This window comes from Mauremys reevesii, linkage group 7 (assembly GCF_016161935.1).
Source record: "Mauremys reevesii isolate NIE-2019 linkage group 7, ASM1616193v1, whole genome shotgun sequence".
In the NCBI taxonomy this organism is placed as follows: domain Eukaryota; kingdom Metazoa; phylum Chordata; order Testudines; family Geoemydidae; genus Mauremys; species Mauremys reevesii.
In genome coordinates this window covers 47,377,075-47,402,811 of record NC_052629.1, presented here as the reverse complement: position 1 = coordinate 47,402,811, position 25,737 = coordinate 47,377,075, and the positions used below count along the sequence as shown (strand labels likewise).

Genomic DNA, 25,737 nt, shown 5'->3' with positions numbered 1-25,737 from the left:
ATACTGTAGGAAGGACTGGTAGTGCTGCCTGTTGTTAGGGTTTCCTGACATTTCCCATTATAAAACCCTATTTTCAGTTGCTTAAAACTTTGTCAAACTTTAGGCATTTGGGCTGAAATTTTCCATGCCAGGTGTCTTCCTCAGGGCGAATTTTTTTGGAAACACTTCAGTTGTTTCAGTGAGGATGTGGAAGAATACATTGTTTTGCTCATGCTAAAATATCCTGGAGACCTTTTTTTCCTCTTTTAAGTGATGTAGCATCTCATGCTTTGGAGCAGGGACTTGAAATTAGGAGGAGGGTGGCTTGTGTATCAGGGATGTGTTTTTCTCTGTCTTTGTGAAAATCTACCCAAATTTGGCCAAGTTATAAACTTTTTGGGGAAAAAATCACTATTTACACATGCTCAGTGAGATTTTTTTTTTTAGATTTTAGCAGCTAACTCAATGAAGATTTTGTCTCTACTGGGAGTGTTCCATCCTGGTGCTGAGCAGGATTTTCCCTGTTCTGCTATGAGCTATGCCGGGTTCAGACACCTCATCTGAGAACAAGGGAGTATGTCTCCTGTTATCTCAGTGACCCTCCACGTCCGCCCTTGGAATGAGTATGGAGAAGAAAGCTGCCTTTTCAAATGCAATGGGGACATGAGCTGGACCTGGGAGAGGAGATTGGGATTGGAAGACTGGAACTGGAAACTGATTGGAGGGGTAGGGAGACTAGAACCGGAAGTTGGGGTGCAGGGTGAGATTGAGACTGGTTAGCAAGGAGACAGGGGTTGGAAGCTAGGGGGAAGACTGGGACTCACTGTGCAAGGAAACTGGGACTGAGAACCAGTGTAGGGAGGTGGGAGGAGAGAACTGTGATTGATTGGACAAAGAGACCGGGGCAAAGAGGTGAGTGGAAAGGTGAACACTAAGACTGAATGAGAAGCTGGAGGAGGCAGATTGGCATGTGGGTTTAAGTTTAAGCATGTGCTGAATTCCCATTTAAGTCAATGAGCACTTTGTCATGTCTTTAATGTTCATCTTGTGCTAACATGGTTTGCTACATGTGGTTAGACTTAAAGTTAAGCACATGCTTAAATACAATGCTGAAACAGGGCCTGAGGCAGCATAAGTAATACTATTTTGGATTGGTGATCTGTTAATTGTGCCTCAGTTGGAAGAGTGCTAATTCAAAATAGTCTCAGACTGCAATCTAGCTTGAATGTTGAAGGCTGTAGAAAATATGACCATGGACAGTATTTGGTGCCCAGATTTGATCCCTTCAGATCCCTGAGCACCTTCAACTGCTACTGAAGTCAGTGGGAGTTTATGGTGCCCAGCACCTCACAGGAGTGCGCAGGGCCTCCAGTTCCATTTCAGGTGTGACTTCTGTCCCTTCTTCATGTGTTGCTGTAACCCCACAACTTCACTCTTTCTTGCTTTACTTCTAGGGGACTCCCCATTTGTTGGCATTCCCAATTCTCTCATTTAGTCTTTCCACTTCCTGTGGCTTCTCCCTTGTTCACACCCCATTTTGCGTATCTAGATTACTCTCCTCTTTTCCCCCCATGGCTATTCTCTGAGACCTCTGTGTTCAGCGCAGGAGGTGAACTTTACAAGGTTTTGATTTCTGAAACACCATAAGCTTCTTGTAAGTTTTTTTTTAATTTGTTTCCTGTACAAAGAACCAAAGGAGTAGATCCATAGGGAATTAAAGTAGTATGGTAAATAAACCTGCCATTACACCAGTGTTGTGTCCTTATCCACTTTGAAGTCTGGATTCATGATAGCATAAAGGAACAAGTAAACTGCTAAAAAGCTTCAAGTCCACAGTAGTCCTGGTGATGACACACAATAATGTTAAAGCCTCTTTCTCATCAAACCAAAGTTTCAGTGACTGCTATAAGAAATTATGAAACATTTGCAAATTTTCCTCTGTCAATCTAGTTTATAAAAAACAATGGTATCATCACAACCTTTTGAATTTTAGTCTCATGTTGGTAGGACTTTTTCAAAGTCAATGGTAGGAACATAAAGTAACCGTCTAGTTAAGAACTTTATATGGTGACAGAACAGCGGATGTTTTGGTAGCTGTATCTTTCATAGTTTTAGTGCCCAATATGATAGGTATAATTGTAGTCTGAGAGTAATGGCAATTTAGTGTAATGTCTTCAGTTAAGAAAAAAACCGTTGTGGAAATACACCTCTACCCCGATATAATGCCACCCGATATAACACGAATTCGGATATAACACGGTAAAGCAGTGTTCCGGGGAGGCGGGGCTGCACGCTCCGGCAGATCAAATCAAGTTCGATATAACGCAGGTTTCACCTATAACGCGGTAAGATGTTTTGGCTCCCGAGGACAGCCTTATATCAAGGTAGAGGTCTACAGACTACTTTTTTAGAAAGTACACTAAGCACCTAGTTCTAATATCACACCAGTTTTAGTCATCAAAATCCATGTCCTCAACAGAGTTGATCTGAATTTATGCTGATATGAATGAGAAGAAAATTAGACCCCAAAACTGATCATGGCAAGGATTATTTTGAAGAGCAGGTCATATGAAACACTTTTTTCTATACTCATATCCTTTATTAACTAGGTAGCCCCATATTAGTAAATAGCTTATCTATCTAATTCCATTGAGGAAACTTAGTCTTCTATATGCAGCCTATACTAAACATCATCAACAATTTAAAATAGCATAAAGAAATTATGTAATGCCCCATGTTTTCATTTGCTATCCTAATCTTCAACCAGTGCTTTCAAATCTCCTTTCCATTGTCGTGAGAATTGCATCTAATCTTTTACTAATATCTATCCAAACTGAAAAGAGAGATGCCTTTATCCCGGATAGGCATATCTTGTTACACAGAGTTTAGTGGACTAAGATTTGCTTTTTCACATTATTGCATTTCTTTCTTTTCAATTATAACCAAAACAAACAAATACTACCAGATATTTAAACTGGAAAGACTTAACTTGACTCCTCTGACCAAAGACTTTTTTGTTGTAACATTTATTCCCATTAGGAAATGCACATTAAGTTTTGACACCAAGGAGAAAGAAGTAGTATAAATGGAAGCCATGAAAACCTCACATTTTGGACTGTCTTAAATGGTTAAGAGAGAGATTTTTCGAAAGCACAAATGGGAGTTAGGTGCCCAACTCCCATTGACTTTTTATGAGAGTTGGCTGTTTGACTGTCCTTTATGCCTTTGAAAACCTGTCTCCCCAATTTGATATGAAAACTTTTAATTCTAATAAAAAGTTAATTTATTTACAAATTTAATCAATCCTGTGTGACTGGATTAAATTTTTCAAAAAATATTGAATACCCCAAGTGGCATCTGATTCTTCTATTTCTTCTTCATGTTGCAGTGGACAGCATCAAAAGTGCATGAGCAGTACCAGATATATTTTTAAAAAGATTCATAACTGTACAAACCATGCATCTGAAATAGAATCTGTCCCTGATTCTCTGTTAATGTAATTATGGTGACAATATCTGAGTAAATAAACTATCAACTAAGAAGTTTGTGTGTCATCTACTTTTGTCCCTACAGGACAAAGTGACCATCAATGATGTTGTGAAGGAATGTTAAGACTACTGTTATTTATAAGAATAATGGAAATAAGCAATAAAATTTGTCCAGTTTTTAAAAAAATATTCTACATGTCTTCAAATGCAACTATTCAAACATTAAAAAAGTCTCTCAGTACTGTGCCAAGAAAACATCTGTCACATCTATGTTTAGTTTTTGTTCTTCTGGATTGAATTGCAGCCAAACATATTACGCTAGAAGACAACATAAAAGAGCTTGGGAGAGCAATGGCTGGAATAGGGGAGTCTCATTCAGAAAAAAGTGGTGGCTTGGATTTCTTCAGTGTTGATCAAGCCAAGGCTATAATCAGTTACTTGAAGATCAGGTATTCTTTTTTCTCAATATCAGTTACGTTTATATTCTAATACAGGGGTTCTCAAACTTTTGTACTGGTGACGCCTTTCACAAAGCAAGCCTCTGAGTGCGACCCCCCCCCCTTATACATTAAAAACACTTTTTAATATATTTAACACCATTTTATAAATGCTGGAGGCAAAGAGGGTTTGGGGTGGAGGTTGACAGCTTGCGACCCCCCCCATGTAATAACCTTGCGACCCCCCCCTGAGGGGGTCTTGACCCCCAGTTTGAGAACCCCTGTTCTAATAGTTCAGCACTGTAAAGTATCTGCCAATAAAAAGAGAGAGTTATTTAGTTTAACATGATCAAACTTTGCCAAAAACTCCTGAACACTACACTAACACCCCCCCCAAAACAAAACAAAACCCCAACGACCCAAAACCATTTACTTAAGTAGCAAGTCTCTGACCTCAAATGATACAACCCAACGACTTCAAAGTTTAAACTAACACTCTATCCTATTTCATGGTCTTGATGGTGAAGATTCTCTGTTCTTCAAGCGGGCAGCAGCAAGTTATTCCCTTTTTTTTTTTTTTGGTGAGGAATGGAGAGGGGAGGGAAAGGATAGAGTGTTATCTTAATGATTCAGTTATAAATGGAATAGTTTTAGGCCTCAGTCCAGCAAAGCACTAGATCATGCATGTAACTTCAAACCAGTGAGTAGTCCAATTGATTTCAGTGGGATTACTCACATGGTTAAAGTTATGTACTTACTTAAGTACTGTACTGGCTCACGGCCATAATGAATAAATACTAATCATGAACATTATTTGAGAGACAAGGTGGGTGAGGTAATATCTTTTATTGGAGCAACTTCTGTTGGTGAAAGACAAGCTTCAAGCTACAAAGAGCTCTTCTTCAGGTGACTTTCATCTGTATGACCTTAAGAAGAGTTCTGTGTAACTTGAAAGCTTCTCTATCTCACCAGCAGAAGTTTGTCCAGTACAAAATATTGCCTCACCCATCTTGTGTCTCAGTATCCTGGGACCAGCACGACTATAACAACACTGCAAACATGACAATTATTTGACTATGTTCAAAGCCAAGCTGGGATGGTCTCATTAATGGATTAGGAAATCCAGTAGCATTTTATGTACAATGCTGTTCTAAAAATCATTAGTGTGTTGCTTTTCCTAGGCAGCCTGTACAACAGTACAAAAGAGGTCCATCACCAGCTTGTAAACTACTGCCGTTGTAAGCACAAGAAGAGATGTGGCTGCAAACAAACAGTAATATGTATTTTTTAAATGTAACAAATGAAAGGCCGGATAGTGGCTTATCCTGCATACCAGTGCAAGGGAGTAAGGGGACGTAAGACACCCTTTACCCCAATATTCCATACCATTTGTTTCCAGCACATGGCAGGTGGCATGCGCCACAGAGCCACTGTATCCCCTGCTTTTGCAAGTGGGCAAAAAGGGATGAGAGGTAGTGGAGAGTAATACCTCCAGCACACTGAGGAGCATACACCGTACTAGGTATACACCTGTGCAGCACACTCCCTGTCTTGAGCAGTGGGGAGACGAGGTGGGGGATTCTGAAAATCTCACTCCCAGAGTACTCCAGGCAAAGTGCAAAAATGAATGGCCCCAAAGTGCTTTGGACTAGATCAAAATGTCATGATCTAGCCCTAAAATAAAAGATGTCTTGGTATTTAGGAATGTCATCTTAACTTTTTACCTTTTTTTTTCCTTCTAAAACTTTCATATGTTTTTATGGAACAAAGGTTCTTTCATTGAAAGACCACAATGGCTCTTGGGTAACTATGTATTTAGACTGATCAGGTCCATGTAGTTCGTAGTGTTTTGACCTACGAGACCATAGAACTAGTCTTACTTCCATTGAAATCTTAACTTCAGTGAGTGTAGGATCAGGCCCTTTACCTTTACCAGTGGAGTATTAATCCGGCTAACAGCTAATCTGGGTGTTAATCAAGGGTGTGCATGAATATTAAAAATCCTTCCCAAATTTCTGGGCAAAATATATATACATACACTAAAGTACACCATTATTTCAGCCGCTTACATATTTTTTAAAAAATAAATTGGTAAATTTAAGCTTTGAAGTCGTTTTCAAATTATACAAACACAAAAATAACTAATTTTTGTTACGTTTTTACTTAATGTAGATTTTCATATCTTTCTTTTACTTGTTTAATTTTTAAATATAGGTCTGTAGCTCTTTTCTCCTCAAAGTGAATATGTTATGTTTCAATTCAGATCAAATTTTTACAGTTGATTTATGAACCCCTGAAATGTATAAAGGAAATAGGGACGAATGCTTAGCTATATTGGCACAAACTGTTCAGCAGCTTTCAGGTTTGGTGAAAGATGACTGTTATCCTCTTTTTCATTTTGTTTCCCTTTGCAAATACACATCAACTTATCTCTTGCCAGTTTCTTTCAGGAAACAGTTGATCTAGGAAAATATGCCAGTCTTAATCACCTTCACCTGCTTACATGACATCATAAAAGCTTATATCCTTTAAATAGTTACATGAGTAAAATTAATCATGTGTGCAATTGTTAGTAGCATTGGTCCCCCCCAAAAAATCACCATTGGTAACAACAGAAACAAAGACAAGTACATTAAATTTATATATCTTAGGGAATTTTTGTCCTCAACATAGGATTATGGGTGCTAGGTTAAAAACAGGAATGAATTCAGAACTTCCAAAATCATCATCATGATTATGACATTTTATTTATTATACATAAGAGACAATCCACTATAATATACCATTAAATATTTTGTGGGTAAAAAGAGAGGATTTGATTGTTCAGCACTGTCATTCTGGCTCCTTTCTGGGCACTTTCAGTAAATACATAAAATAAAAAGGTGTAAAACTAATGGCTAATAAGACAAACAAGGTATTTGACTTATTAGTCACATGTCTTTTCGCCAGGGTGAAAGTAACTTAAAGGACTTACTGGTACTCTGGAGTCTTTAGGAGGGGGCGGGGCCTCATCTGGAAGAGGTGTGGCCTCTGCCAGAAGAGGCGAGGCCTTTAAATCCCCAGGTGCTTTAAATCAGGATTTAAAGGGCCCAGAGCTGGGGCTGTGGTAGCAGCAGCTGGGAACCCTGGGCCCTTTAAATCACCCCCCTGAGCTACCAGCTACAGATGGGGCTGGGAGCACTGGGGGTGATTTAAAGGGCCCAGGGCTCCAGCTGCTGCTACCGCAGCAGGGTCCCGGGCACTTTAAATCACCATCGGAGGAGGCTCCTGGCTGCCCCCACTACCCCGGGGCCCCAGCCTCTGTTGGAGCTTTAATGGGACCGGGGCTCCACTGCAGTAGCAGCAGCCAGGAACCCCTGGCCCTTTAAATCACTGCCAGAGTCCCGCCGCCTCTACCCCAGGGCTCCAGCAGCAGGGCTCAGGTGACGATTTAAATGGCCCCGGAAGGTAGCAGCATTGGGAGCCCCAGGCCCTTTAAATCGCCACCTGAGTCCCACTGCTGGAGCCCTGGGGTGGCAGCGGCAGCCAGGGGCTCGGGTGGTGATTTAAAGGGCCTGAGGCTCCGGCTGCCGCTACCTCCCTGGGCCCTTTAAATCGTCCCCGGAACCCTGCTGCCAGAGCCCTGGGGTAGTGGTGACGGGGCTCCGGCGGTAAGTTAAAGGGCCTGGGGTAGTAGCAGTGGCCGAGCCCCTGGCCCTTTAAATAGCCACCAGAGCCCCGCCGCCGCTACCCCAGGGCTCTGGGGATGGTTTAAAGGGCCTGGGGCGGTAACTGCGGCAGGCGCTCCAGGCCCTTTAAATCGCCGCTTGAGCCCCGCTGCCTTTTCCCCAGGGCTCCAGCAGCAGGGCTCTAGCGGCAATTTAAAGGGCCCAGGGCTCCAGCCACTGCTGCTGGGAGCCCCAGGCCCTTTAAATTGTTGCCAGGGGAAGCCGATCTACCCCGGTATGGCGTACCGGGATGTACCCGCTTACTTTCACCTCTGCTTTTGGCATTTACAAATGATCCACACTAAAACGTTACCAAAAATGGCAAAAGAGGTGGGGAGGGTCAGAGTCATCTGAAAGTCAAAATTTTTAGAATTAGTTCCAGATAAATTATGAGGCCTGTGTAAACACAGGCATATATCTCACTACCAGAACATGGCAGGAATGAGAACTGAAGTATTGCAGACAAAATGTACTGTAAATGGAATGGCAGATACTGTAGATCAAATTAGTTGTGTGTGTAATCTGTGCCTGGTGAAGAGAATTTGTAGTTTGACGCAGCTGAATTTCTTGTTTATATTTTTGTTTTGTAATCCCAGTTTGTTTTGTTAAGAAATTAAACTGAGTGGCTGAAATAGTTATATTCTACAGTTACGTTTTGTAGGGCCTGCTCAGCAGATACAGTCAAGTGGCCAAACTTTCAAAGGAGGCACCATAAAGTTGCCCACAACATTTGAGAATTCATCTACTTACATGTACAAAACTGTTTGCGCACACACAAACATACATTTGAAAGTTTTGCAAATGCCTTTGTGCAAGTCTGTTGGAAAACTATTATTATTATCCAAAAGGCACAGGCAATACCACCTCTGTATCCCCCTGATTCTGGGCTGCTCCCAGGTCTGGAGAGGCCACCAGCATAACTTGGATTGCTCTGAGGTCTTATCTAATTACAGCAGGTGACCGGGGCTGCTCTCTGGGCTGCAGCACTGCTTAGAATCTTGTGATCCTCAGTGCTATGGCTCCACTCCTGACCTTCCTGTATGCCTGGACTCATGAGTGGGTCCTGGGGAGGCAGCTTTTATGGCTGTCCTGCTCAATTCCTGCAGTGGCAGAATATTGCAGATTAAATGGTAACTGTGTTTCTGGCATTTCCAATGCCTTACTATTGCATGCCTGTGTAGAGGAACAAGAATTCTCTGCTCTCTAGAATTCTGTGAAAGAATACTTAAGCAAGGTTAAACATTTTTCCTTCCAAACTAGTTACCCTAAATTCTTCCATATTGTTAAGAATTGTTTATAAAATTTTTGTGGTGTTAACACTAGGAATTACTGCTTTTCACCTCTGTCAGCCGTTTCTATATTGAGAGAGAGGATTGCTTCTGGTGATTTTTTTTTGAGGGGGCGGGGGGCTTTAACAATCTGGTCAAGAGAAATGTATTATTGAAATCAATGTATTTTTTCAGACACTTACTATACGATACATGTATATCTTGTATAACATAGGGGAGAAGATTGAGCCCTGTGGGTCTCAGCAGGTGAGTGTTTAGGAGGTGATGTGCCTTCTGTGAATAAAGACCCAGACATTTCAAGGTGTTTCTGATTACAACTGCAGTTTCATGGAGCCAGGACAGGAGTGTTTGGTGATCAGTGGTACCAAATGCTGCAGGTGTGATCCAACAGGATGAGTCTGGGTGTACACCCTTTGTCTATGGACAGGAGGGTGGCTATCCATCAGCACAAATGCTCTCTCAATACCATTGCCTTGGCCTAAAGCCTGAATGAGAGAAAACTAAGGTATTAACAATTGAAAGGTAGCCTTAAGAGACTGTCTTTGCTAACTTCTTCATTCCTGGCTTGGAAATGGAGTGGGAGGTTGAGATGCTGGGCAGTAATTTGTGTTCTACACAAAGTGAAAGTCCAGTTGGCTTCATTTCTATTCCCATATCATCACGAATAATAAAGATCCTGCAGGTCAAATTATGCCCTTGTAACAATTAACTTTTGAGTCATTTTTCAGAGCAGAATATTAAGCCCCAAAATTCAATTTCACAATGGTAGGGCTGATATCTCAAGTGTCATATTGAGTTTATTATAACTGATATGAATCTTGTAATACCTGAAATGGTTTACATATTGTAGCTAGAATTAGAGCTCAACAAGTGTCTCTTCTTATTAGTGCTCAGGTATCTGTCACCTTGACCTAGAGAATAACTCCTAGGGTAACAAATGTGTTTAGAATACTTCCTTTCCAAAGATTTGTGGTTGTGCTGGAGCTACTTTTTCTTTTCTTTTTCAGTTTATTTCAACACTATAAACTATATGAATATCTTTTCCACAAACCCAGGGAAGAACTTGTAATAGGCGATGAGGTAAGTAATTTATATGAATAGAACTGATTAAGCAGAATTATTTAATGCATGCCCTGTGACATCTGTTTTATAAAGCTCAAAGCAACTTTGTCAAAATTGCTCAGGTGCTAACAATACATAATAGCAGATTAAAGAATAAAAGTTAGATACGGTGATATAGGTCTCCAAAATGAGTTATGGGCTTAGAAAAATGTGGTTTTCTTGGTTATAATGTTAAGTCTGTTGAGTTAAAAATATTTTCATGTACAGTATTTATAATAATGATCTTCAGAATTTTAATTAGATAATGCATGACTCCACTTTAAAATTAGTACTCAAATCAGAAAAGATTACGTACAGTAACTCCATGATGACCACAGTTCTAGTATACCTAGGCCCATTATTTTTAATGGCAGCTATCAACAGATAATTATATTGATTGTATAGGAACATTTTAATTAGACATGCAAAACTTCTGAGGCACTCAGGAAACAACAAGTAATTGTGCTGATAAACTTTGTCACATATCTTAATTTTTATGCGTGTGCATGGACACATTTATCAAAAATGCATTGACTCAAGATTTAGCCTTTAATCAAATGTTCAGGTTCATCTGTTTATTTCTGCTTGACTCTACTAATTGAGGATATATTTCACAATAGATTGAAAAGGTTTTATGCTTTTATTTTATGAGAGGAGGCAATCAGTTGTTTTGCTAAAAAAGGTTGAATTTTAGCTTATAAATATTAATGGAAATAAAGGGAAAGAAATGTTCAGTATTTTTCCTTTATGCTTGAAGCTGGCAGTTTGTGTTTACAAATGGTACTACCCAATTTCTTCCATGTTTCTTCTGACTGGCTTAATAAAACATATGAAAGGTTTGTTTCTTGAAGCAGTCATTAGCATTTTAGAGAAACTACATTTTACCTGTAACAGTGCAACAGGGCATGTTATCATTCATTGATTAAGCTGAATCCTGGCTCCCCTGAAGTCACTAGCAAAACTCCCATTAACTTCAATGGAATCAGGATTTCCCTTTGTCTTTATGTTGTTTAATTTTCAGTGTTAGCTAATCAGGTGAATGGTTGGCTAACACTTGCATACTGGCAAAATTATTTTTAAAAAGTGAAGCTTCAGTTAAGAAATCGTTTCACCCATACATTTTTGTAATTTATGAGGTATATTACATTTTTAGTATATTATAAATTAATTGAAAATCTTTTAAAATTGTTTTTATGTAAAGCTCATTTCTGAATGGCTAAAATCAATTATCTGAGTCAGAATGCAGCTTTTCAGTAATGGAACAGTGAATAAATGTCAACTAAACCAATGTCTGCTAGCCAAAATGACACCATCTTCCTTATTAATCATTTGGTGCAGTAGGGATAAAAACACTGGAAAAGAGCACTGTCATGAATGAATGTCACCCAATTTGCCTTGGCATTTATCTAGCATCAGGACACAATTATCCTGTGATATTAAAATCCCTCCTTAAAATAAACTTATGGTGTGAAGCATTCCAGTGATGATCCTCCGTAGCAACAAATCTAACTTAAAAAAATTTCACCACAACAAAAATTTGCACCAGTTTTGAACTTGGAACTTCCTCCGATCATCTGGTGTATTATATGCCTGCCTGTCTGTCTCTTTTAGACTGTAAGGTCCTGTGGCAACACTTCTTTGTATTGTACAGCTCCGACCACACTTCAGTTCTTAATAAATATTGATAGTTATATATTGTTTTCTTTGCTTTCGTACACTCACTCTAATAAGCTATAATTTAAAGCTTTCCAGCTATTCAATAAAGTAATTTTCTCTAAATGCAAATATCTAAGTATTTGCGCAAACATGTCCTGTGATGGGAATCAGGCCCATTATATGACTGAAGGGCTCTGCTTTCAACATGATTTCATTTCCAGATTTTATCTGGAAAGCAATACATTACCTAGTGCCCCATGTTCCTGCAGTCCCTTAGACAACCAAGTAGGCTGTCTGCCTCCATTAATATTGCCTACAGGCACAGTCATGCTTCAAGCCTATTGGGCTATGGTACCTCTAACAACAAGAGCCCAACTCAAAGCTCATCGCCCATAGAAGGCGTATAAGCCCTCCTGGTGGAGGTGCCCCATGCCTGTGCTCAGTAATGAGCTCTGTTTCCAGCAATGCTAATACTGATATCTGCCCTAGATCTCTTTAGTGGCCAGTCTGAGCTTGAGTTTGGTATTTGGGGCTAAAACAATTTCCTTACTGAACAGTTGTGACAGATGCGGAAAAGGGCAAGTGGTCTAAAGCTCTCCCATCCACATAAGTGTTCTCTCCAAAATGGGGGAATCACTAAAACATATGCACCACTACCCTCAACTGGATAGAATCAGGTGGTCTCAGTTTTGTTTTATAAGCCCTCTGCTGCTAGCAGCTGATGGAAATCCTCTATTAGCTCAAGTGGGAAGGGCCTCTTATTTTCGAGCTAGAGGATCTAGGTTCTGTCCTTAGAGCTGATGCGAGGTTCTGAATGGTGATGGTGTGCACAATGCTCATGACTATGACACGGCTAGGGGGATATGGATTAGTTAACGTTATCCCCATTTTACAAATGTAGAAACTGAGATAAATCAGATAAGTGACTTGCTTCAGGTTACACAGCATGTCAGAGTTGGGAACAGTACCCTTATCACCTGACTAAAAGTCTAGAGTTATAACCCCAACACATGCTTCCTCAAAAGAGACATCATTACAACAAATCAGAACTGAGAGAATTTTATAACAGAGATCCTTTTAGGGAAATTGGAACATGTAATTCCCAGAAGAAACTTGGAGCAATGGATTATAGGACTACTAAAGTTTATTTTTCTCTAATGCAAACAATTGTACAGTATTCTCAGTCAGATTTCATTTCTGATCTTTCACTGCAGTTATTGCTAAGTGACCATATTACTTCTTGTGTAGAACCAATCAGGCTAGAAATGGAAAATGAATCAAGGAGGTTAAATTATTCATACATTATCACTGGTCATGCCAATTAACAAAATTTCAGTTACATAAATACAACTCATAATTAGTGGTCCTGCATGGTCTAACTAATATTATAATATACTATATTTTTATGAAAAAGCATAATAGAACCAACACTTTAACTCTTTAAAGGGAAGACTGCATTTGGTGGTTTATTTAAAAAACATTGATCATTATATGTTTTTGTTCTATATTTTCACTTCAGCTAAAGTATTTTGAATAATATTGGCTGAGGTGATTATGTTGATTAGGAATAAAAGGTCAAAACTGAAAGAGAGATGAATGGTATGACTGGTAAGGTGATAAAACACACAGCATGCATATTACCAACTTTGGTGACTTTAGACTTGCCTGTCCAATTGTCAACCCCATTACTACTTCTTCACTCCAGCTCTACAAAGACTGAAAAATTGGATATACGTGTATGTATTTTGAATGACAGAGAATGACAGAGGGGTGTAAATTTAGAGGATAGTTGCGTAAATGCCTTCAGTTTTTGTTTTTAACCAGTGTATGGATGTTCCCCTTATAAACAGTGTTGTTGTTATATGGTAGCTTCCCCCTTTGGGTATAGAAAGATGTTCTAATAAGAAAATGGATCAAATCCTTGGCTGAGGCAAATCAGCATAGCTCCATTGATGTCAATGAACTCAATGTCAAAATTGTAGCACTATGAATTTTCTGGACTTAATATTTAAAAGATTTTGGCATGTAAATATGAGTTTAATTTGGATGTACAGTTGTATACACAAAATGACATTTGTTCATGCAGATACTGGATTTGTACATGCAATTGCTGTATAAATTATTTACAAAGTAGTTTCCCAATTCTGCAGTGAAAACTTATGGGGCAGACTGTTGTGCCCTTTAGGGCTCATTGCAGTCTCAGAGTCTAGGTGTGCAAATACAAAACTTACACTAACCTACCACCTTTAACTTCAAGATTTTCGTTAAGGTGGTGTTTTCCCTGTACCAAGTCCAGAGATTTCACTGTCTAGTTTGTGATTTAATGTACTTATATTAGCCTGCAAATTCAGAGAGAGCAAGTGGGGTACCAGACTAAATCTTGATGTACAGGGATTCAGTGGAGCAGTTCCCATTAACACACGTCAGATCTCATAAAGATTTAAATTGTTAATACATGAATTGTGTAGAAGTTTTTATTATTTTCTATTTCTGTCTTCAGTTAATTTATTTTACTTCGATAGGATGATATATTATAGCATGTCTTGTAATATTTTTCTACAACATTTACAAATTGTACTTTACACAGTACATGTTTTTGCTGCTCTCCGTAGTGTATATTTGGATGGAATGAGTCTAAAGTATTTTGGGATGATGTCTGCTTTGAAACATTTCCTAATAAAAATAATGTGGTTGGTAAATCTAGTTTTATTCCTAGTTGCTCCAGCCAGCATGATGGAATAATCTGCTATTTTATGGTCCAGATGACTAGCTAAGTTTCACTTCTTGAAGTAGTACTATACGATGTCATTTTCTTTAAAGATGTCATAGTGGGTCAGGTTGCAATAACAATATTTAAGATTAAATTTAATGGCAGTGCACATTCAATATTATAGCAGTTGCTAGATATCACCCAGTACAGTTAGAGTTTCAGAACGATTCCCATTATAATGTCCTTTTTCTGTGTGCTCCTGGCTTTCAGAAACATTAAGCTTTTGGGGCTGAATTTATCTAAGGTTGCTCTCTACCCAAATGTTTTTTGTTTGTTTGTTTGTTTAAGTTTGAACAGTATCTTTTCTATGTTTGAGTTTGGGGGCGGGGAAGGGGAATATGCTTTTTATATTGTAAAAACTTCTACTACAACTTTTTTAGACAAGGCTACTCTAAAAGAGCTGAAGTTTGAAACTTGATATTGACATAGAACTAGTGCCCTTTGATTGGGGTGAGAAATGATTTTGATTAATGAATTCTGACATTTTTTAACTGAACATTTGCACACATTTACACACTAAACATGTATATTAGAAAATTTCCTTAAGCATATAGGACATGTCTGCACTGCCCCACAGTTTGGAGTACTGGAGTTTGAATAGCAGTGCACACCAAAGTGCTGCACTGTAACTCCCGTGCGTGGATGCTGTGGGCATGAATGAAAAGGTTCCTAGTTTGCATGAACGTAGTCCCCTTCAAACAGGACTACATCGGTGTGCAATAGGAACCTTTAAATTTGCACCAGCAGCATCCCCATAGGGGAGTTACAGCACAGCACTTGGAAGCACACTGTTATTCACACCTCCGTAGTCTGAACCTACCAGACAGCATTGACCTGCCCTTAAGTTCACACTTAGGGGCACAGTGATTAGCTAGTTAAATGCACACTTTTCAAAGCTTGCTGTCTTTCTTTAAATGTTCATGTCTTCACTTGGCTTTGTTTTGTACATATCACTTCAGCCAAAACATCAAAGCAAATTGAAGAAAGTACATTCAGTAGTTTTACTGTACTACTATGATTGTTAAGCTAGGAGGTTGCACACTTTGTAGCTTGTGTAAGCCGAGCTTCTTGTACGTTCTGCGTATCTTTGCATTCCTCCATTCTCCACCTCAGACACCCTGTTTGCCACGCCCTGTTTTTCAACTACGCCCTGCAACTCCTGCTAACCTCCTCTCTGCTAGGGTCTCTGTGTGCTCCCCATCCAGGGTCTCCCATATCAGAGTCTCCCCTTCTCCCCCATACCAGCAGCTCCTTACACACACTCATCCCACCTTCCCCCAGGCCCTCCATTTCCTTCCATGGCAGGATCTGTGTGTGCACCTTTACCCCTCTTCCCTCCCAGGTAGGGACTCTGTGTGCCCACTCCTTTTCTGTTGTCAGATCTCTCCAATCTCTCCTCATCAGGAGATTCTATGTTCCCCCTCCATCATGGCAGGGGATTTGTATGCATCTCATTCCCATTTTTCCCACCCTTCTCTCCTTCCCATATCAGGATATCCCAATCTCTCCCCGACCAGAGGTACTGTGCCCCACATTCCCTCCTTCCCTGCCATGCCAGGGGTTCTGTGTTCCCCCCTGCCTCCATTGCTGTGGTCCCCATTCTCTGTTTCCCGTACCAACGGTTCTTTGTGCCCCCTTTCTCCTATTCTAGGGTTTCCCATTCTCCCATGCTGGGGCTGTGTGCACACACTCCTTTTCCCCTTCTCACCATTTCCTCTTCTCTGTCCCATTTCCCCCTCCCCCCGATTATTATTTTTTCTGAGAGAAATCATTCAATGTGTCAGCATGTTAACCTCTATTGGAAGGAGAAGCAATGATTGTTATAAGGGTAGTATTATGCTGGAAGGTGTTAATGGCTGACATCAACTAGTTAATTGATCTGTATATAATTGCAGAGGTGCTTGAGGCTATGGCTGTGTTAAAGAGCTAGCAGGAGTTTCATGTGTCCACTGTTACCCTTCCAGTTTTCTAATTTTTCTCCAAATCAGTATGGGTTCTGGCCATTGATGCCTAAAATATTCCCTGAACTTTTGGAATTGATTAAATGCAGCATTTAAAAGTTATTGAGTTACTGACAGAGAAGTGCTTTTGGGTTTAGTGTAAGCCCTTCACAAGCTTGGCAGTACTTTATTGACCAGGAGACCTTTCTAATGGTGAAGCTAAGTAGCTCGGGGTAAAGTGATTGGGTATGAATTTTGTTTGCTTCTCTAGTGTTTCTGAATGGGTTACTTTGTCTGTGTCCTTTGGCATTCTTAATGGCTTTCTTGACTAGTTCTATAATTAAATAGAGCTGCACGGGGGACAGTAATGATCTTTTGTGGAAGTGCTCCACCCACCGCTAATTATTTTTCATACACTAGTCAAGTAAAACAACAAAAATGCCCCCAAAATACAGTAACCCATTCAGGAGGCAGTGGGAGATGTGGCTTCCAGGTTCTTGGCTCCCCACTAGCCTGCCTGCTGAAGAGGCAAACAGATGAGCTACAAGGAAACCAGACAGGTTTCAAAATCTGCCTGGTTTCGAGCAGAATGTCATGTAAATAGAATCATTTCTGTGAAACATTTCACTTTGGATGAATCAGCAAATTCTGACAAGAATGTTTTGTCAAAATTTTTCCAACCAGCTCTTAAAAAAAAAAATGGAAATAGTGAGGAATCTGTCAAAAAGACCAGAAACATCTTATTTAAATCTAGAATAAGACATCAGTATTCAGTTAAAATGCCTCAACAAGGACAGCGTGGATGTACAAATTGTTCAAGGGGATATAGTCTTTCACATTTAGGTCACTAGTTCAAATTCAGTCCAAGTTGTTTAGTGATTGACAGTTGATACCATCTGCTTGCTATTTGGCATCCAGTGTGATATCATTTGATGGTTACAGTCCAGTCTGCAAGGCCAAGTGTACACATTACAGATATCACCACCACAGTTGTTGCTAATTGGCAATTAGACCTAGGCAATTACTGCACACAAAGATTCATGAACATTTGTTGTAATGGAAGTCATGAATTTGTGTAACTGCTTTTGTGTCTCCCATTTACTCGCTTTTCATGCGAATTTGTGCAACAAAAATAGTGTTCACAAAAGTGTTTCTGGAACTGGAAAGTATTGTGGTTACTCATGCAAATACATCTTCACATGTGAATATCCATATGACATGTTTACACAGCCATCTTGAAATCTCATTGTGAATTTGTTGCGAATGGAGAGCTTGACCGTCTTCACTAAGACAATATTGTTTTTTTAACGATAAATGTTTTTTAGCCTGTGGATATATTTTCATCTCTAACAACCTTTACCTATTTAGCTATTAAGAAGAGTTAACAGATTCTTCATATTTAAAATAATAATAAGATCTCGGTAATAAAGATAGTTTTTGCTACCCTTTTAAAATGCTCCAGAAAGTTCAGTGTGTCCTCTAAATTTCACCTCAATATTTATGTGGTTAAATGTGGTCATATGTTACAATGGAGAGTTTCTCTACCTAACATTGGATCTACAATCTTTAAGCATTTAATTGATATAATGTTATTTTGATTGCCTATCTCTTGTTTGTAACCTCATCAAAACGAATAACATGATTTAAATAGTTATCATACTTGAATTTTGTACCGTATGTTCAGTTGATATGTGCAATAACTTGTATTTTATACATAAACCTTAGTAATGAAAATAGTTTATATTTCAATAAAAAGATAATAAATATAATGAGTAAATATATATAAAAATTATCTTAAAAATAAGAGCCTTCAAAGATAAACAGTTGTGGTCTGTTAACAATCTAGATTGTTGGCAAGTCTTTAAACTCATTAATCAAAACATAAAAAGACAAAGGAAACTTTTTTTTTTTACAATGCAAGAATCCTGAACAAATTTCAAATCCACTTCACCTAACCATGTTTAAAATGTTGCTTTAGAGGGATAAATTATTCTTTCTCTCACTGGGGAGATGAATTTTATAGATAGGGCAGTGAGCTCTGAATAGGGACCGACTTTTCCATCTTTGTTATAATTTATGTATTCTGTTTATGCAGAGGGCATTTTTGATGATATTCTAATGGTGAACTTTTCAAATTATTTCATGTAATTTTGTTTAAAGGGAAAAAACGTGGGTAGCTTCTTTCAACTTAATTGATATTTTAGCTAAGCTTGAAAATGGCAGTTCTTTATATTGGATTGCATTTTTTAATCAATGTATAGATATGTAGACTTTTTAAAGGTCTAGTTATGTTTATGGAAAATTAAGAAAGCAACCACTTTATCTGGAGCTTTGAACTTCAAATATTTTCACTTTTTATGTTAATTAAATTAATCAGCCTGCCAAAATATACCTGTGCAATGTTGTTTATACACCATTGGAGTCCCACTTAACCATTTAAACTAAATGGTTTAAAAATGGGACATAAATAGTGCATACTTTTTGTATGGACTGTCTGCATGAGAGGGACTTTCACCAATAGTGCTAAGTCACACGCCCCATATATCAAAAGATGGAAGCACATGAATCCAGATAGGCAGGCTGAATGCACTGTGCACCTGGTGTGCAAAGAGGAGGGAACCTGTACCATTAATACAACAGGGAGCTGCCAGTCTGCCCAAGGAGGAAACTTCATATACATGAGCTCTCTGCCCTATGCACCGGGAAGTGTTCCAACCTTAGAGCTGTAGTAACCTAAGAGCAGCTCTTTTGATGGGAGGGGAAGGGACTGGGTCCAGATTCTTATACTCTGTCATTGTTGAGAAAAAAATTATTTTTCAGGGAGGTGGTGATAGTAACTGTGGCTTTTGGACTCTCTATTCTTGCCCCAAACCTCTCCATCATTGCCATGGAGGTTGGGTTATTGGGCCGGGCTTGGTCTTAGCTGAAGTCCATTTCAGAATTGTCAGCAAACCTGCCTAATTTCTGGCTTTGGGCATTTCTCTTAGGTTTACAGGACTGTCTGCAAAATCTCAGAGCTTGTAGTGTGATCACAACTACTGCACTCATGAAAGTGGCATGTAATAGATTAAAGGAAGATGAAAGTTGGGTCTTTGAAGGCAGGCTGAAAAGAAGACAGCTCTTGGATCCTTGAACTCCAGTGTTGTCAGAATACACTTAAAGTAGCAAAGAGATTATTTTCCTGATTTACCCCTTTTCAGTTTCCTATAGTGCTCTGGGCATATACAGTTATTCAGCCGAGTAATCCTGTTCAGTCTGTCCTCAACTGACTTATAACTCACTAGGTAGGAATCTTCTTACCCACTGGAACGTCATTCAGTGTCTCCCCATACACCTGGTGCTTGATGCCCTTGTATACAGGAATGGGTAGAATCTTTTACTGTGACCCTGGGATGGGGAGGTGTTGAGTGGCTGTATAAGCATTATATGGCCTCCTTGAAGCTGCTTTTGCACTCAAGATCTGCTTTATTTGTGACTGCAGAGCCTAGATAGCCTGCACAGCTTCTGGAGGTTCCATGCCATGGATGGTGTTGGGCCAAAGATTGGACCACATCCTGTTCTGAATGTGCCCATTTAAATTCTAGTAACATTTATCCTGTAATATTCAGTATTGTGTTGCATGCTGATCCTGCTGACCTTTGTGGCAGATTCTGCACTAACCCCCGCATATAATACTGAGAAAATATGCCGTAGGAGATGATGTTGACACTTTTACAACACACATTTTAGGGCCCACATTTTTTACACTATTTATTTATATAAGAGTCCTATTTCCACCACTTCAGATATCCTGTAGGTGTCAAGACTTTCATTGTCTTTCTATTCTGCCCAAAGAGCAGTGCCTGCTGTATACCATGGTAGTGGGTCAGTGGTGTATTTGAGTGCGGGTTGCAAATACAGCATGGGAATTTCTTTTTGAACTACACAGTATAAGGTAATAGCATAATTCTTAAGCAATAGATGTGTAGATTACACAGTATTCTACTTCCACTGAGGTAAGACAATCCAAATGTGGTTTTAGGTTTTTGAAAGCATTTTATGCTGAGTTTTGGATTGGCAAAACTTCCAGCAGTTTTGGACACTGGGCAGTTGGAATTCATGACTGTGTCTCATAGACTCAGACTTTAAGCCATTTAATGCATTTTACGTGTTGCGCATACAGGCTTGGGGGATGTTGACATGTGCAACATTGAAAGTGTACTTAGGCTCCCTATTAATTAAGCTTTACCTCTTGTTTCATTAAAAAAACGGGGGAGCTGGGGTGAAAGGGTCACTTCTTAATTCTTCTTATAGTTCTTTGAATATCTGCTGAATACTCTCACTGATTTTTTCTCACATAGAATTCCTTTAGTATTCATGATGTCCATTTATCATTTTAATTTTTATCTGTTATACATTCAGGCCCCTTAATGATCCTTCTTTGTTCTAACAAAGAAATTTTGCTATCTTTTGTATTCTCCACGAGTTAGGAATTAGTTGAAGGTTTACCTTTGGAAAAATGCTAATATTACCTGTAATGATGTAACTTCAAAGGAAGTATTTAATGTAGTTCTACTCTGACCCATTCTTGTTATTGGAGATTATATATATGTATTTTTTTAGTATTACTATTGTCCCTGCTGACCCAGATTAAAAGGAACTGATGGCTGGAGGCAAGGTTGCTTTTTTTTTTTAACTCTCTTACCAGAGGTGCACTATAGTGCCCTCATGTGGGAATTCTAAAAACATAATTACATTCCAGTCTCTCTGAAAATGGGAACTCTGAGGCAAATCCTGTTCACACTACTCATGAGAATAGTTCCCAAAAGGATTTTACCTTTTGTCCTTTTCTGCTGCATTTGCGAACAAAACTGTCTGAATTACTACTAAAATATAAAATAATCCCCTTTTCATTGGAGTCCTAAAATAGCAAAATCCAATGAGGGAGGTTAAAAACAGAATCTTAGTCTTATCTCTGCATTTCCTAGCTTCTGCTGGTGTAACTCATATTCCTACTATTATTAATAGTATTTTTATTGCCCTATATTTAATAGGCTCTCCTTGTTTTTATCAAACCTAAATTAAATAGTAAGTAATAAAGGAAAAAGGGTACACCATCAAAGTACTAGAAGTAATTGGTCAGCCCAAGCATTGCTAGAGCTATGTAGTGAGTTGGGGGGACAAAACAGGGCTTTGGTGTCAGTCATAAAGTTCATAGCCTTTAAAACTGACAATGAAAACACATAGCTACTTTAGCATATTTTTCTGTGAATTTAAATGACAGATTATTGTATATATTGAATATCAGAGCAATAGAAAAATCATACACCATGGGTAGACTTTATTAATTTCAGATGCAGATGACAGACATTAGACAAGCTTAGAAGTCTGACAGACTGAGTTTTGGTGTTTGACTAGTGCAAGAGAAAATGAGAATTTGTCTTTTTGTAGATTATTTTTCTCCTTCATAGTACAGTGTACATTAAATAAACTAATACATATGAAACGTACACATTAGAATAAAATTTAAGTCTGGAATGATGCAACTTATTTGGAGAAAAGATTTCAGAAGGATCGTACAAGAAATACAGCCCCTAAGACATAGTATATCAAATATAATAAAATGGGGGAAACTGGATTGCTCAGGGAATTAATAATGAGATTATAGGGTCTTTGTCTTCTTAGTCACCATTTTGAATATGGAGTAATTGTTCAGCAGACTATGTGAAATGAGCTGCTTTCCACCTACTTTCTAATAAACAAAGGTCATTTTAAAAAAAAAACTGCTCTCACCAATTTGCTAACAAACAATGAAATTTGGAAACACGGGAATTGCTTGACCATGATGGTGCGTCCAAGATCATTCTGTACAGGACAAGTGAATTTTTTTCCCCCTAATTCCCCCTGTACTCTTCCCACATGTTGTGGGTGTGAGCACAGAAGGATTAGTGTGAATATTAACAAAACACATCATACGGTGTGACATTTACCCAGGTGCACAGAACCCACATAAGACTGTGCGGGGCGGAGGGGGAAAGAACTGCTGCACTTCCTGGGCACCAGTTAAGGGTGTCTCTGAGGCAGCTCCAGTAAGGGTTGCACAGTTTATGGTGGTGGGGAGGAACCAGACTCTGGAGGGTCTCTTGGAGACCCAGTGGGCCCAAACCCCTGCATGCTGTTCCTCATAGACTGGAAGGAAGAGTGGCTGTGCAGGGTTTGGGTTGCAGCCTCACAGCTTGTCTGTGGGTTGCGTGAATTTTATCTTCCTTTGTCTGGTTTAGCATGCTGCACAAAGCCCAGATTACACAGGATTTGTATGGGGAGGGATGAATTTCACCCACTATTGCAGCTGTTTGGGAAAACTGAGTATTCAACAAGGATCCAACTGTGCCACCATCATTCACGTTGACTAGTATCTTACCCCATGAGTAGTCCCAACCAGGGGCAGCTCCAGGCACCAGCGCAGCAAGTGCTTGCTTGGGGCAGCAAGCTGCGGGGGGCGGCCTGCCAGTTGCTGTGAGGGTGGCAGTCAGGTGGCCTTCTGCGGCATGCCTGTGGGAGGCCCACCAGTCCCGCGGCTTCAGTGGCAATTCGGTGGCGGGTATGCCGAATCCATGTGACCGGGGCGGATCTACCGCAGAAACGCCGCCGAAGGCCACCTGACTTCCAATGCTTGGGGCAGCAAAAAACATAGAGCCGCCCCTGGTCCCAACAATGTCAGTGGCTGTTTGCAGAGTAAATTACTGTACTAACATTGTAAGTAAAGGTAGCAAAATCAGGCCCCACGTTAGAATCCTTACAGATAACTTAAACACAAGGATGATCTCACAAGAATGCAAAGATCCCTAGTTTATAGTCTCTCAGTGCAGCTTTTTGCTCAGGATAGGAGAAAGTGGTGTAGTAGTTTCTTTATAGATCAGTCCTGAAGAAGACCTCATATTCCAAACATTTTTTTATTAATTTGTATTGTTTATTTCCAGCTGTAACAGAGTGGCTTGCCCCTTAAGTTTTGGAGGCCTGGGGCCAGCGAGCTCTGATTACTAAGGAGACATATCTGGGAGAGAGGAGACCATTTCCCCATAAATATCATCAGGAAGCTGCATGGAGAGGGGAAAGCATAGGATACTGTGGGGAGTGAGAGAGGCTCCTACAGGAAAACCCTGACAACCAAGGGGATTTGGGGGCCAGAGCTCAGTGAGCAGGAGGCTGCTGTGAGAAACCCTGACTGGGTTTGGGCCTGGAGGCCAGTGCTAGAAGGCTGAGCTCCAGCTAGGAAGAGCTGGGAGGATGGGCTGTGAGAACACACTGGCACAGAAGACGACACCGGAACTAAATATTGACTTTTTGGTTGTTACGGATTTTCTTGTGGGACCGTGAAGATTAAGTTCTGTTTCTGTTATTAAGCCAGCCACTGGCGGGTGTGGTAGTAACCCAGAGACAAGCCTTTCTGCAGTTCTTAAGGAAACCTGAAGGGGGGAGAAACAGAGGCAAGATGCCGCTGAGTGACCTCTGGCCATGAGGGGGTGCTCAGTAACAGTAACCCCATTAGATCAGCATTAAATTAAGGTAACTGTGATGTTTAGTTTTCAACATTAAAAGAATGTTGCAGTAGAAATTATATTTGTTAGTATACATGTGTAGCATTTAAATTCTTCTTGGATAGACTAAAGTAAATTTCAAGTAATGGCAAGTAAATTTAAATAACAGAGCCATAATTAAAGACTTTCATTCCTTTGAAAATATTTTAGCCCTGATTTTTTCTTTCCCTGCTCCCTGATTTTTACTGGCTTTAATTATCCATGATCAAGGAAGCAGAAGTATACTGCTATTGCAATATTTTCTAAAAGAGAACAGTGCCAGAATGAAATATTTGTCTGTGTACATTTGCCAACTTGTTTTTATTCTTTTCCGCCCCCACCACTCCTTATATTCTGGGAGGGACTGCTGATTGGTGCATTGGATCAAGGACAGTGCAAAATTAGTACAGCAGGAAACTTTGAGATGTTTAAATAACTTCTGCAATAGAAGTAGGCTTTTTAACTAATTTCAGAGTGAAGTTACTATATTTCCAGAGTGTTGTAAAACTGAGACAGGAGAGCTGGATGCCAGTGTTAACAAAAATAGAATTCACCAAATTCTTTATGGCTGTGTTTAACCTCTGTTCCTTTAATCATATGCACAGCAGGGGAAAGGGATGTGCTAAAACAATTTGTTATGTATAAAGCAGCAGACATTTTTAGCTACAAACCACACTGCCAGTTGGAAGCAAACAATAAGGCCAAATTTATTTAATTTTTTTAATGAATTGTGAGCTAAGTGGTCCTTTTAATTACATTAATCAGGCAGGCTTCCGCATTGCAAGCCTTAGGGCTAGAAGTGCAATTTAAATCCTTTGTACTAAATATGTCAGAACTTTTGAAATAGATGAAATGGTTTAACATTTGCTTGATTTATATTTCACTAACACACACAATTTTTATAATTCAACTTTTATCACTGCAATGTGGTGCCGTGACAAAATAAAGGGAACAGTAGTTTTGCATAAGTGTTTATATAATACATGAGATGTATATAAAACTGGACCAGCATAGGGGACTAGATTACTCAAGGGATTAATATTGATCTAGAGCCTTTCACCTCAAGTCACTGGTTCAAGCCCAGATGAGTAGTGATTGAAAGTTATTGAAGTCTGAAGTTGTTTGGTAACCTATGCAAAATGAATGTGTGGTGTCAGTCAAGATAGGAAAAAGATACAACCAATCTAGTAGCAGAAAAGAAGGTGGGTGCTGCAAGGGATTGAGAAGAGGTGGAACAGAGAGATGGAAGCCTAATATCTTTGTCTCTCTCCCCTGACCTTGGAATCCTAAGCGGCTATACCCTTTTTAGATATGGTCTCATTAGATTTCATAGCTAGGTAAGATTGAGTTGGGTTGATGCTTGGTTGGAAATTTTCCAAAAAAAACCCTTGGGTGTTGTAGTAAATGATTGGTGACAAAATAAATACTGAACCAATATTGTGATTTGGTGGTGGTAGGCATTGCATGGCAGGATCTGTCCGAGAAGATATAAAACTGATGTCCTGACCACCTATCATTAGCTCAAGGACATAAATCACAAAAGTAAGTGTTAACCACAATGTCATCCTGCTATATTCCAAATGAGTAATTCCAGCCTTCCTATAGTAATTCCTCTGTAAATACAACTGGTTGAGGTAGGTATTCATTCTCTCTTCATCTCTTTTAATAAAATTAACATGGCTCATATTAAATGGATTAAAAACTGGCTAACTGATAGGTCTCAAAATGTAATTAAACAGGGAATCCTCATTGAGCAGGTGTGCTTCTAGTCAGGTCCTGCAGAGATTGGTTCTTGACCCTACCCTATTTCAACA

General features: G+C 39.4%; 1 protein-coding gene across 13 annotated transcripts in view; it reads left to right on the top strand.

Annotated features, from left to right (window-relative positions):
• CABCOCO1 (ciliary associated calcium binding coiled-coil 1) overlaps window positions 1-25,737 on the top strand; it is a 144,356-nt gene that overhangs the window by 85,955 nt on the left and 32,664 nt on the right. For 11 of the 13 annotated variants that reach the window (XM_039482825.1, XM_039482821.1, XM_039482822.1 and 8 more), the window contains 2 exons: window positions 3,772-3,916; window positions 9,908-9,980. In XM_039482825.1, the coding sequence (XP_039338759.1) occupies window positions 3,772-3,916; window positions 9,908-9,980 (218 nt within the window). Of the gene's footprint in view, window positions 1-3,771; window positions 3,917-9,907; window positions 9,981-19,354; window positions 19,497-25,380; window positions 25,459-25,737 lie in introns of those variants that run through there. The other 2 variants (XM_039482827.1, XM_039482828.1) reach the window with 2 other exon arrangements.